General features: G+C 38.3%; 1 protein-coding gene across 3 annotated transcripts in view; it reads right to left on the minus strand.

Annotated features, from left to right (window-relative positions):
* Nucleotides 1-1,029: 1,029 nt before the first annotated feature.
* EFNA5 (ephrin A5) overlaps nt 1,030-14,905 on the minus strand; it is a 217,390-nt gene continuing 203,514 nt past the window's right edge. Inside the window, exons 3-5 of one of the 3 annotated variants that reach the window (XM_082075422.1) lie at nt 10,431-10,496; nt 9,941-10,021; nt 1,030-5,232 (exon numbers count right to left, since the gene is read on the minus strand). In XM_082075422.1, coding sequence (XP_081931548.1) covers nt 5,111-5,232; nt 9,941-10,021; nt 10,431-10,496 — 269 coding nt within the window. In that variant the 3' untranslated portion in view covers nt 1,030-5,110. The remainder of the gene's footprint in view (nt 5,233-9,940; nt 10,022-10,430; nt 10,497-14,905) is intronic. The other 2 variants (XM_082075424.1, XM_082075423.1) reach the window with 2 other exon arrangements.

The raw sequence follows: 14,905 nt of genomic DNA on the forward strand, positions 1-14,905 counted from the left end.
GTGCATCAATTCTTTGTATCACATACTCACACAAACACTTCTCACCAAGCTGTCACTTCTCATTTGTAAAGAAGGTTAGACTAAGTTATAATTAGGACTTGCTGCCCTGTCAACTAATTAAATGTAATAAAAAGCTTTCAGTGAGTTTAATGCTAACATGGTATAATTACAGCTGAGCTCTGAATGCACAGTGCCTGTATTATAGGTTTTGGTATGTGTCCTCCACCTTTAATGACCTAAATTCTCAGGTTAAACCTATCATATGATTAGTGCATGGGCACTGCCAAAGACAGCCACTTCAGATCTAAACACAAGTTGACTTCAATCCAGTCCTGTGCATTTTTAGAGGCACTACATCAGCTTCTCAGGGCAGGGCTGAAAGGAAGGAGGAAAACAGCCAGCCAGTTGCTTGCTTCCCTTCAGGAGGCACCCTTGCCCAAATACTTCCATCCATGAGGCTTCCACTGCTCTCAGCCCTTCTCCTCCCTTTTGTAAAGAAAAACATGACTGAGACTTCAAAACCAATCCCAGGTCACTGTCAGTCAGAGTAGCACCCTGGGTACAGGGGCACAGTGTGCAGCTGCCCTGTTTGCACACCTCTGGGGCTGGCTCTATTCCTCAAGAAGCAAGAGTTATACTATACAACCACCTGTTAGCCAGGGGAGTAAGGAAAACTGTTTAGTAGGCCCAAAGCAGGTCAAAGGTGATGATGCAAACCATGTAATGCTCCAGCACTTGACTGACATAGTTCCTTAATCTCCTAAGTATTTGGAAGAGCTATGAACACATTAAAACAAGGTGAAAAGTGAAAAGCCAGGCTTTAGACCAACCAGGATGTTGGTAATTACAGCTCTAGTCAGTCAGTCATTGTTCCCACTGCATTCTTCACACTTTCCCATTCACATTCCTCATTGGTTTCTGTTCCACAAAAATATGTAAGGTGGGTACAAAACACCCCCAAGATAAAGACGCAATTCATTGAACAAAAATGAAGTCTAAGAGAACCAATTAAAATGATGAAAATCTTTAATTTTATTTAGGTATAATTGTACAGACACGTGTATATACAAATACAGACCTCATGGGGCAGGGATTTCGTGGGGTTTTTTTTGGACATTTTCTTTTAGGTTCATATAATGTAAGCATTTCAAAAACAGCACTCAATGAATAAGTGCAAAGAAACTGCAAAGCAGGGCAGTACAAGCACAGGACCACACTGAGCTGGACTTTCATACCCAGATGCATACACAATGAGTGTCTTCAATGGGGTGTCAAGAGTAAGCATGGAAAGCGGATTTCGCAGACTCATGGGTAACCTCCGACATGCCAGCATCTATTAAACTGTACAGACAATGGCAGCAAGCCTATTGTAGGGAGATTTGTCTCACATCCGAGAAGCTCGAGGGTGAATACATGGGAAAAACTCAGTGATGCCAGACCAGAAACAGATCTGCCCATTCACAGCTCCAAATTAAAAAGGGAGAGGGGTGAGAGAGGAGGAAGGGCAGGAAGAGGGAAGAGAAGTGTGGAGAGTTGTACATTAAAACTGGAGATTACAAAATCCAAGTGTAATGAAAGGAGGGGAAGAGGTAACACTCTAAGCCTCTGAAAGTGACTGAGCCATTGCTTGCAGAACGCAATGGATCAAGTTCAGTTTTGAGAGTTAGGGGCAGGAATAAACAGGTACAAATACAAACATTTTCCTTCCACAATTATGTAGGAAAGGAAACGATCTACTCATCTGCTCTCAGTACCTTCCAAATTTGTTTCTAGTTCTTTTGGAATCAATACATACATATATCGCACATGACACTGGCAAGATCCTTTCCGGAAAAAAACTATTAATGGAAACAAAACCAGAAGGAAAACAGGAGGAAAACCAAAATGACACAAGGAAAAACAAACAAAATAACAGAAGAATTGTCATATCCCCAAAGCATTTTTAGAAACAAACATGATAAAAAAACTCAAAAAACAAAACTAACACAGAAATCACAGGGCTCCAACATCAGACCTTTAAACACTGAGGACAAAACATTGATCATTAAAAGTCATGTTGTTCCAGGTTTTGACATTGTGAAGTCTTGCAACAGATGAACGATTTTCAAAGACGAGTCCTGTATGATGCAGTGTCATGGCCACTTGTCTCTCAGTTCTCAGCCATGATCACACTTGATGCTTCAAAGCTCTGTCTTGTAATTGACGTGTGACTTTAATATCCTGAAAGTCTATTGTTCTCACTTACAAAAAGACATAAGAATCAAATTAATACTTTATTATCAAACACTATATACAACAGAGGTTGCTAATAATACAGAATTTAAAGAACATAGCTTTAAAGTTTTACTTGTCTTTCTTTTGCCATCCAAGTAAGTATAGTACAAAACAATATTCTAAACTAACACGAAATGTTACCTTGTCTATTAAAGGATACACAGTATCCACTAAACTGACTGATCCCTATTTTCCTTGCTTCACGTTGCAATACCCTCGGCAGACAGGAGTGTAGCTCATGGGGGTGAGCCACCTAAGCTGAGGGAGAATCAGTCCCTCAGACTTGAGCTGGAGCAGACGAAGGGGAAGGGACCAGAAATCTCCTCAATTTGCACCGACAGCTGCATTGAAAGCATCCAGAGATTTGCAATGCAACACAAAGCCCATCAGCGTTTATCCGCTTGGTATGACTGGGATTGCCTGATTCCATAAAGTATCAAGCTGACAGCATCTGGTATGCTCCCAGCCACCCAGGCAGTGCAGGGACCTGCCTTGCAGGTGCCTCACTCGTGTCATTCTTTGTCCACCCAGTAGGGGTCTGTAATAAAATGAAGGGCTGAATTTCACCAGGAGTAACACCAGTGAAAAAAAATTGCTGTGGAAAAACATACATCTTGAACTCTGACATCATTCAGAGACAAAGGATGAAAAATGAAGTCACCATTTCTACCTGAAATTGGCGCTACTGGTATGACTGCTTGCAACCGCTATGAGTCATTTTACTATGGTTACCTATCATGCAATACTAGCTGTAGTCTGGTTAATAATCCATTTGATAAGGTGCATTCTGATTAAGCTCACCTCACCCAAAGCTTTTTAATTCCCACCTACAGGAAGTATTAGTGTGTACCAAGCACATCCACATTAAAGAGAGAAAAGTACCAGATAGCCTGTAATGAGATGACGACTTCTTTTCACCATTTGAACTGTGTATCTTTACTGTGTCCACTTCACACTAGAGGAAATTTCCCACATTCCTCCTATAAGCACAGGCCCTGCATTAATGATCATGTTGTATGATATCAGGCAAGCCCAGATCATAGTATAGCATGCATAAAACCTCCCTTTACATCTTAAATTTATTTCCCCCTTTCGTCCTTTTTCTGAACAGTGGGCTGCTTCAACTTCTGGAAAACTTTTTTTCATTAAAGCAATGCCCACAAAGTGCTGTCCATTAACAGTATTACCCAATTCTGTTGCGGCAGAAGTTTTCTTCAGAATTAATACAGAAAAGCCTTGTTTCATTTAAATGCGCTCTTATATTTTGTTTCACATTTAACATAATTATCACAGTTTTTGTTAGAAAAGCTCTGTTTCAGTCTTTGTCTGGTATTTCCCTGATTATACTTAGTAGGTCAAATCTCATGGTAGCCTAGTCAAAAAATACCCCAAAGCTTGGACTTCCTGGCAAATGACGTTCTAAAGTTCTATGTTAGACAAGGTTCATATTCCTTCAACAGGGTCACTCCTAATTCCATCAAACAAGACAGCCCTATTTCCTAATCGCATCAAGGGTTACCATTTCTCTCACATGTTTAAATAGGACAAGCATATATACTCACTTTCAGCATAAAGTATATCTAAATAATGTATTTTCTATTCTAGTGGATTCTTAAAAAAATAGTTTGTTAAGTCTTTGGGAGCCCATCTAGTTTACCTCTGGCTGATAAACATGTTTCCTCTACTCTACAAACTGTGCTGGAAGGGGAAAAGATAAAAAAATTCAACACTTGAATTTGTGTTCCACACTTCTTTTCTTTCCCCTCACCACACAATGCTACTAGACTGTCCTGGCTTCTTCTACATGTGGTTTATTCCCATGATTGAGGAACTTGCAGGAGAGACAAATCAAGAGCACACTGGAAAACCCATGTTCCTAAAACTTTTCCTCTGGCCACTGATGTAATCTCTTTGCATGTTTTAACACTCAGAGCAGCATCCAAGGCTATCAGCTACTAAGTCAGTGTGGGGGAAGGTCACTTTGTTCTCGAAAGTGCCTCTGCATTTCAAGAAAAAAATTGTAGCACCACGGTGATTTGTTTTAAAATAAAATAATCCGGTGTGCATTATCCCCTTAAAACGAAATAACAGAGGCACTCACTACCCCAGTGAAGTTTCCTAAATTTGACTTCGCCTGCTGTGTGCTAACATTCCTAAATACTAACTTCTTCCTCTCACCAAAGACAGTGTTTCTACTTGTGAGCACAAATTTTACTGTCATAGATGCTTCAAGACAGTCCTGTAAGAAACAATGTCTTTCACTTTCAGAAATCTGTTCATCAGAAACTCCGGGAGGAAATGGTGTTATATCTATTCTTACTATTTCCCCTTCAGTCCTGACATGGTGATACGATGCCTTGCATGATCATCTTACAGTGCTGAATGAAAAGGCATAAATATTGTATTGGAGAGAAAAACTCTCTCAGGCTTTCCTCACTTTATCCTTCACTGACTGCATCTGTCACTATTCTTCCTTGTCCACATATGGATGACACAGTGAGCTAACAGAGGTGACTTCTTAAAGGAGAATGCAGAGGAAAATAAGAATCACTAGTGTCACTGTTACAGTTTGGCATTTTCATTTGGAGTCCTTTTATTTATATGGAGGGGTTTAGAAAGTCAAAGGGTAGGTAGGGATGGGTGCTGAAGCTAATTATCCCCTTCAAATTTTTGCTGAGTTCAGACTCAAAGGGAGAAGAAAAGGGAAAAAGGAAAAAATAACAATTTGACATCTGCAAAAACAATAAAGTCCCTTTCCTGGGATGAGCAGTTAGGTGGATCTTTGATGTTCCAAGACCCTGATATTTTCTGCGACAGGTTGCCGGAGCATACTGTGCTATAATATCAAAAGCATTGCCAGGAGGAACAATAGAGTTGCCAAAAGCCAACTGGGTATCCTTGGTGTCTGTGCAGCATTCTCACCACGGGATGGCTCGGCTGACTCATGTACGGTATCATCTGTTCAAACAGAAAGCATACATTCCAATGAGATTTTGCATCCTTAATAAACTCTCAATGAGCCTACAACTCTAAGTAGATTTCGGTGTCTTTATGAAATAGGGCAATGAACCTTGCACTGTCATTGACTTTCACAAGCGTGTCATACGTAATTATATAACCAACTTGGGCCCAAGTCCTGCATTTCTTACTGGCAAAACTCCCACTGAAGACCAGAGAGCAGAAACTAAGCCTGCTATCAGCAGATTGAGGAATGAAAGATTCTTCCTACAATAAAACCATGTAGTTCTAGCTTTGGATGGCTCATTAGATAGCAATGGTAATAGTGAGGCAGCTAAATAAAAACATTTTATTTTTGAAAGGGCTTGAAGTTGCACATGCTCAGAATTAATTTTGCAGTTAATCCCCTTAGTGAGTTACAGATTTTGACTCCTGAATTTGAAACAACAGCCTGTAAGCCAAATCATATACTCCGCTTCCATACATAAAATTTCCACTGAAGTATACTGCATTTGGGGATATGCAGGGGATTTATGACCTGTCTCCCTTTCCTGAAACAGAATTTTAAATGCTAACATATGACAATCTCTAGTTTTGTGGAATACATACTCAACCTGGAAAACCTCATAGGTAACAGACTACCTTTCATGGCACACAAATTACAGATTTACATATACACTGCTAAAACTAATGAAAAAAAACACTGCTGAGTCGGGAAAACATGCTTATGAATTAGTGGCAGAAGAGAAAACAGTAGAAAACACTGAATTTATGATACCGAATAAAACTCTTGTTAGATTTTGTAAACTAAAGATCAGCCTTAAAGCCACAGCTTGCACCATAAATAAAAAGGGCAGCTAAAGTCAAACTTGACTTCAGTGTTGTTATCGGTGTTACATTTTTCTCTGCAGAGCCTTCCATATCCACAGCTATCCAATTCGGCTACTATAAAAGTAATCTGTCTGATGCTTGCCATAAAAAGGCAAAATTGGGTTTGAATATTCTTAGTAGTAAGTGAATGCTAAAACTTTTTAGAAAGAGTGAAGTGGCCTCAAAATGTATTAGTAACTTCTTTTAGAGTGCCTAAGTCTCCAGGAAAATTAACAGTAACTCACCACTTAGTGTAATAAGCTCCCCCATTTTATAAGAGGTGTCAACATATCTATGATGAATCTGTCTCATAGTTCCCATCTCAACAAATTGCACTGCCAGGATTACACTGGGTGTGTGCTGTGCGATTCCAATTAAAGGCACTAAAGGAAGCAGGAGTCAGGACACTGGGATCACCGTGACATATCGGCATGGAGTCTTTCACGTTACTTAGCTTTAGCTAGAAAGAAGCTCCCTCCCCTTCATATCTTTGACAGCACATAAGCAGGTAGAGCACTTAGCATAATTTAATAGGCTCTTCATCCCCAGTTCAGTTACACAGCAAGATGCACAGTAAACTGGTTTAGCAATCTATCATGTTTTTTTCCAACACTAATTGATGCTAGAGTTGCATAAAGCCTATCAACAGTTTTTCAGTGCTGCTCAAGGTAAAAGTATCAAAAATAAGCACTGATCAACTGTAAATATCTTCACATCTGTATAAAAGGGACATCATCAGATGAAAGTCCCACTGATGTCAGTGGGAAAGATGGACTGGAATGACTTCATTTACAACTTCTCACCATGTATAGCAGGAAGACCCTCCCAGGTCCTAATATTTTTCATCTAGAATTATTCCAAAGGAATATAAGAATTTCAGTGAATGCAGAGTGATGTGCATTACCTTCTACCTCTTGCATCATCAATAGAATTGCAAATAAGCCTGAAATTGCAGTATTTCAAGTTAACAGTTTTGTCTTAATTACATCCATGAGTCAACGTTAAAATACAATAGGGCAGAACTACTGTAGAGCAGTAATAAATCCCCATTCTCTTTGACTATCAGCTACTGCCACAACTGGAACATTTGCTACTGCTAAGAAAACTTGACAAAAAAGCCCCAAACTAAGAAGATTATTTCTCTAACATGAAAAACATGGAGATCTTCTATGATGTCATTTTTATAGTCATTCTTCACAGGAGAATTAATTTTCATGTAACATTAAAGGGTTCCTTTCAAGAAATCATCTGGGTTTTCTGTCAAAGCAGTCCCAAGGACTCTGTACTTATATAATACAGCATACAATTCATCTGCAGTTCTCAAAATCAGTTTACAAATATGATTTTCCTTAGAGGTGCAGTTACGACACTGCACAATCTTTAATGCTTAGGAAAAAGGTTTTGCTATATTTTAAACACTGAAGGCAAGCGATGAAGAGGACATAATTTCTGAGCACAATCTGGAAGGTCACTGCTAAAGACTGAAGAGCAGTACTTAGAAAAAAATTATTTTGTCAGTCATGTGTTTTCCAGATCACATAGCTTTACATCATATGCTTCAGGTATAATTTTTCCAGATATGCACAGCTACAATTCTTGTTTGGGGACTTTTTAATTTTATTAATAATGACGAAGAGAAGGGAGGACAAGAATAGGACCAGTCAGCTTCTTCAATTCTGAAACAAGTGTGATTTCTATAGACCGTTTCCTACAAATTCTTGAACAAAACCAGTGAAATTACAAGGGTTCAAGAATGACACAAATGGTGATTTTTAAAAGAAAGGTGACAGTAAGCAATCTGCTGAACATGACCCTCCTGCCTCCCAGTTCTCCTGTCTACTGCGGAAGAAGACAGTGGCAGGTTACGGGAGAGCATAGAAGCAGCAGATGCACACTAGGGGCAGGTAAATTAGTACATGACACAAATCACATGCAGCAAGCTGTCTAACGGCCTAATGACAGAAAAGTGTGACAGCAGTTGGCAGATCTGGGAATGGCTGGGTGACTGGTGACTGGTCCAAATAATGCAAATATACACAGATGCTGGGAGTGGAAACTTTTTAGTACCAAACATTCTCATTAAAGCTATTATTTCCTCTCAGTAATACATATAGCATTTCCTCTCAGACTGCAGGATGCCCTTTGTACGAATTTGGTTCCCTGTTTTGCATGCTGCTTTCTGATGATATGTTTCTGTGATGATTCTAGTTAGGTACAGCCATTGAATGGGAAGTGAGCAGCATGGCTGAAAAAGAAGTTCTCAGTGAGTTCACTAAAATCAGGCGTTTATTACTCAGATGATCTCTTTTGCAAACCAATAACAGGAGAAATATAAATTAAATAGTTTGTGTTCACCAAACCACAAAACATAAAAAAGTGCAATGAGTTTCTAGATTCATAGGTTTCTAGAGACATGGAAAGATCATCCTAATGCTTTCTGTAGAAGCATACTGTTAATAAATATATAAATATATTTACTGTAAATGCACTCTCCTTGCATCTAGATCTCCTTAGAGAACATCTTTGATTCTCAAGACCAAAATTTTTAGGAGAGTCCTGAAAATCCTCTTAAAGAACAATAATAAAAACTATCATGTATCCACACGTAAATAATTCAAACTGCATAACTTGTGAAAGCCTTATTTATGGTTCTGTAAAAATAGTGACTTTTAGTTAAAGAAACTGCAAATAACACGGAACAAAACATTGTATGTTGCTTCATAGGATAAGGGAAGTCTCTTTCAAATAGCATAACGAAGACAAAAAAAGAGATCTTGGTAATCTGTTGTTCAGGGTATGTACTGAATGATATGTGTGTAATTTTTTTCTGGTATAATTTGTTGATTTAACAGTCTATTTTAATTATTAAGGCTTGAATAGAACAATGTATGAGCAGTGTGTAGGTACGTATAAAAAAAGCAGGTAATACTAGCATTGCAAATACTTTTCCTACATACCCACCTAATCTTAATGTCATGAGCCATCCCACTGAAGTTGGTGGGATTACTCACACACCTAGAACTAAACATGATTCTATCTGTCATAAACGTGAGCTGTACAAACAATACACATGTACTTTCCATATAAAGAAATATCAGTTTGATTGATGGTAGAGGTTAATGCAACTTTGCCGTGGGCAGATAAAGGGCTTATCACAGCAAGCATTATTCTTATTCTCAAGGCAGTGTTTGCGGGGGGGGAAGCTGTCGGGGAACACAGAAAATCCCCACCCGCAACTTAAATCTGCTTCAATAAAAATGGGATAGGAATTCATATACATATGTGTGTGCGTGTATGTTCATCCATAAAAATATTTTGCCTAAACAAATATAAATACAACTGTATATCATTTCAAAGGACTAACTTCTTATTTAAACAATAGGTCTGTCAGTTGCATGCCTGTGTCATGCACTAGCATTAAACAAGCAGTGATTCTGTTTTTCTGGAAGTCTTTTAAAACCGCATAATAAATGAAGTGTGCCCATTTACTTTGGGCCCACTTAGTAAACAGAGTGTCTTGCCAACATGTTGGGTGTTTGGCTTGGTTGGGCAAGTGACTTCAGGATATTGGTGAAAATTTTATACTGGCACACACTGTAATTTATTAAACTATGTCACCCCAAAAAAAAAAAAAAAAAAAGTACTATTGGTAATATTTTTCCTCTCCTGCATTAAACAAGGATACAGAAAATATACCAGAAGAGATATTAGCACTGCTAGGAATGTGTAAAAGCAGAGCAGTTGTACCATGCAAAGCATGCAGAGAGAAAAGGAGAAAAAGTATTGAAACGCCAGAGATAGACGGATTTGTTAAAAGAGATTCTCTAAGCATACTAACCTGCTGGTTCTAATGAATTTTCTACTTTGTCGTTAACATCGAAAACACGATCATGAACACCTATAGTTTTCATACAGCTGTCTATAACAAAAATAGAGATAACAGCCAAATACGTTAGTGAGACACCCTTAAACTCCCCACTTTCCTTTGTTTCTCTCTTTTTTCTCTCTATTTACTATATGTAATTAAGCATATTCATATTTTAAAGCCTGTGGCACTTGTCCAAATGACAGTCCATTTTGTACAACAAATGTTGTCCATTTGTACAACAGTTTAAGAAACAAGTTAGCAACTGCCATGTAATTAGAACAAAGCTTTATGAAAAATGATAAGAAAATATGATGAAAATCATAACACAAATGTTGCTGTACAACAGTTGCAAAAGATTTAACAGTAAAAAAATATATATATATTTATGGCTGTTTACTAGACCACACATTAAAGCATGCGCTACAAAGCCACCCTCAAAAGCTTGATCTGAAGAACTTACTTGCTGGTCGCACAAAGACCTTGAGCTTTAGACAGGATCTCCTTCCATTATCTGAGATTGCAGAAGCTATAAATGGAGAAGAAAGACAAGTGTAAGAGAATGAAAATGCAAATCATCTTTTGTGCTTAAATAAAATATCATGTATCTTCCCTTCATCTGAAGGGCTGGACATGTTTCAGCCTCTGCATGTAAGGACTTCAAGTGCACAAAGGACCTTGACTACACAAAAGCATGGAAAGAACTGTGGATTTTATTCTGATCTTTTTTTTTATTACTTTACATGAAAGAAATGAAACACATGGTATGTTCAATGTTTCACTGTCGTCTTCCACCTTTCCACACCTTTTTCCTCAAGAGATTGTTGCATATGACTTCTGCTGTAATGCAGGTGTCTATCCTGAAAAACTACACTTCAGAATAACTAGTGAAAAGCTAGTCTTGAAACACTAGTTCATAGAATTCAGCAACTGAAAAAGGAATGAAAAAAACAAAACAACACTGAAGGTGACAATGCCAAAAATAGGACTATGTATCTACTCCCACAAAATCAGAAATACATACCATTAAATTCTACCGCAAAAGCACCCTCCATATGCTCCAATACATCTGCTTTTATTGAAAAAATACTTATCTTGCTTCAGTCAAATAATGATTTCCCTGTGTTATAAAACTAACAAACAAAAAACAGTTTATCCCATTCATGATTTCCCATTCAAAATATTACATTTTAAGCGTACTTACATATTAGCAAAAAAGAATAAGTAGAAACATCTAGAACTAATGCAAATGATCATACATATAAGACCATTGTCAGCACCTACTTATTTCCCAGGAACAAGTAGTGTTGTGAAAACTTCCTCTTTAGAACTGCAGTTGCCCCAAAATACACGATCATAGGGAAATACACCTGCCTGTCACCACTGACTGGACTCCCTACTGTATTATCTGCCAATTTGAATGCATTGGTAACTGTTCTCAACATCTGCAATTTTGAAATTGTACGCTGGCCTGCAGTTCAACATGCATACTGGCAACCAAGCAAATTGACTCGGGCATCCAGATTTTCACCTGTAAAATACCATTTGCAGATACATATTTTTGGCCTTGCAAAAACCCTCAAAGGCTATAGCTGAAAACCATTGCCTGAAGAATTTCAAAGTAATTTTTATTTAATTGCCCAGTCTCCTCCATCATTCAAAAAGCTGTGTGCTAGAGCAGGACAAGCTGCCTTATGCAGAAAATGGCAACTATTGGAAACCGTCTTGATTTACAAAAGAAGACTGGGCTGACAAAATATTAGTTTGTTCTATTTATCACTGTTTCATCCACTTTTATTAATTCTGTCCATGTTTGTGACAAATAACTAAAATGATTTATACAGAGACATATGAATGCAGACTGTTTATCTTCATGCTAAGCTCACACTTGAAGGCCTCCTCAGCTAACTTGAAATTAATTCTGTTTGTCTTTGATGATGTTTTTCCAAGGCAAGTGTCAGATTTTTCCTAGAAGAACTTAACAAGAAGAGCTAGCAAATTCAGTACAAACACACAAAAAAGCAGAAAAGAGTCCAATACAGCTAATACTGTGAATCTGCACCTGTTGGGAAGTGCTTGAAAAATTGTTTATCTCTTTAAACCAAAAGACAAAAGTGTGCAGAAATGATGCTCTCCCCTTCACAATAACAAGCAGTTAAGAAGTGTTAACAGCTGGCTTTGCTGTAGGTTCTTACTAAATCAAAGTCAGAAAAACTCCCTCTACTGACATTTACTGTAACTGGTGTGTTATTTAGGGCACAATATTTGCACTCTGTGGTTATATTCAGGAAAATGTGTCCCTTCTGTGGCCCTCACTGAATATATGCAAGTGACTAAATGCTTTGCTCAGACTGAACAGGCAGTTGTAGATTTCTCGAAATATAAGAATCCTATAGTCATTACCACATTGGAAATAACATTTCCAAATTAGCCAAAACGGAGTCCATACAGTAATTTTATCACTAACAGATTTTTCCTCCTCAGAAATTATTTCAGAAGTGCATCACGACGCACATTTATGTAAAGGAAAGTTTTAGCTTTGATGCTCACACACTGCTGTTGATGTCTTAACCTAAGCACATTTGGGCTTACTGCTGTTTATTAGAATACTCTTAGTAATGACTAAGTAGGATACCATTAACTACCTAGGATAGCTAGGAGCTAACAAAATACTATCTGGAAAAAACAGCAAATTAATGCTTTGTACATAAAAAAATTATATGCGTACATAATATTTGCACACACTTCAGAGCAAACAACAGCTAGTGACTGACCATGTTTTTTAGGAGAAAAATATCAAAATCTGTTCCCCGCTTAAATGTTTTTCCACCAGTCCTCACACAGGTTTGCATATTATAGACTAGATCATGAAATGCAGTCCTATTTTGACAATAGCAGTTGTATTTAACTCATAATCCCAGAAACGAAGGGCAACGAAGATGATTAAGGGAGTGGAGCACCTCCCTTACGAAGAAAGGCTGAGGGAGCTGGGTCTCCTTAGTTTGGAGAAGAGGAGACTGAGGGGTGACCTTATTAATGTTTATAAATATATAAAGGGTGAGTGCCATGAGGATGGAGCCAGGCTCTTCTCGGTGGCAAACAATGATAGGACAAGGGGTAATGGGATCAAGCTGGAACACAAGAGGTTCCACCTAAATTTGAGAAAAAACTTCTTCTCAGTGAGGGTGACGGAGCACTGGAACAGGCTGCCCAGGGAGGTTGTGGAGTCTCCTTCTCTGCAGACATTCAAAACCCACCTGGACACGTTCCTGTGCGACCTCACCTAGGCGTTCCTGCTCCAGCAGGGGGATTGGACTAGGTGGTCTTTTGAGGTCCCTTCCAACCCCAAACATACTGTGAAACTCTGAAACTGATGCAGTCTTAGTGATAAGTATGAAAAGGTGCTTTTTTCGTTTAAAGGGAAATAGTGTACTGTCAATGTTCTCAGTAAACCCAGGAAGATTCCCCTTTTATCAGTGTTTTACTCATTCAGAAAGAATAATAATTAAAAAAAAAAAATCCAGTGAGATATTGTTCTGCTCTCACATCTGCCTCAACAACAAAGAACAGGGTGGTAAAGTGATATACTGCAACATCTTTGGCCTTCCTGAGAAATTAAGAACTCTTTGCCAAACTGGGTGACTGAAATAATTTTTTTTTCCTTTTCTTCTTCTCCCTCCCTCTCCTTTCTCCTTGTCATCTTAAAAGAAGAAACAGAGATCAGTTGCACTATTTGCCTTAAGACCAGGTGTATAACCCACAGGTAAGAGTCAGGTTGACTTATATCATCTGTCCTCCTCTCACACACACTACAGTAGGTTTATCAGTATTGTTCTGTTCTCTTTATTGTCTTATTTATTCTGCAATATTTTCACCAGTATCCCATCAAAACACTGCCTGCTGGATTAAGATGTCCAGCATATGATGGCAACAGCTGGCATGTTATTTTTTCCCCTCTTTCAGCAACAAGCTCAACGAATTTTTTCCCTGAATGTTAGGCAGATCACACTTGCTGTCTATTACGGAAAGCCAAGAGTCTTCATTAAATCTGTTTGGTTTTGGTTTGTAAGCTAATGCCTCAAAGTCTGAACTAAAGTTGAAGTTTCAAGTCCAAGTGTTCTACATGAAAGTAATTTTAATGGCAAACTCTTGCTGAAGAGGATGAAACTACAAATCAGGGTGACTTATCAACCAACTTTTTGACTAACAGCTACAAACACCACATGACCAAAGCAACACAGTAGAAATTACAAACAGCGCATACTAACATTTACTAAGAATAAATGCTAAACATGCTTTTTCTGGAGCAGAGGTAATGCTGCAGCTAGGACCTACCAAAAGCTTAGGCTTACAGATAAAATTCTGGGATACATTTGAAACAAATACCTCCTATCAAACTGCCTGTAACTGGAAAAATTTAAGTCTGACTTCAGGATCTCAGGGTAGGAAAGAGCAAAGTGTTAGCAGAAACTTGGGTGGTTTTAAGGTTTTTTACTGTCCAGGAGAGGTGGACTTCCAGTGCAGCAGAATCTTGCTAACACCCTGACACTGTTGCATGCTTGCAAGAGAGAAACATTGCTGAAGTCTGAAAAGGAGAAGGAACTGCTCTTTGTCAGGTGGGTTCTGTTAAAGTTGCTTCCCAGGTAAACTATGGCTATTGTTGCTACATTCTACTGAAATTAGCTATAGTATAAGAATATAAGTCCTTTCTACATGGTACAAAGAGAAATTTAATTCTCCTTTCTGCACAAAATCACATTAGTTCCTAAGGCTTTGGTATAAGGCTTTTATATTCACCTGTTTTAGAAGTGATATTAGCCATAAAACAGAGGCCAGTTCTGAGAGCAGGAAGCCTCTGATGCTAATGGAACCTGTGCCAAGCAACATTTTCCATTTAAAAAGCAAAAATTCCAAAAGAAAATAAAGGCAACTGAAAAC

This window comes from Streptopelia decaocto (assembly GCF_964273445.1).
Source record: "Streptopelia decaocto genome assembly, chromosome: Z".
NCBI lineage: Eukaryota > Metazoa > Chordata > Aves > Columbiformes > Columbidae > Streptopelia > Streptopelia decaocto.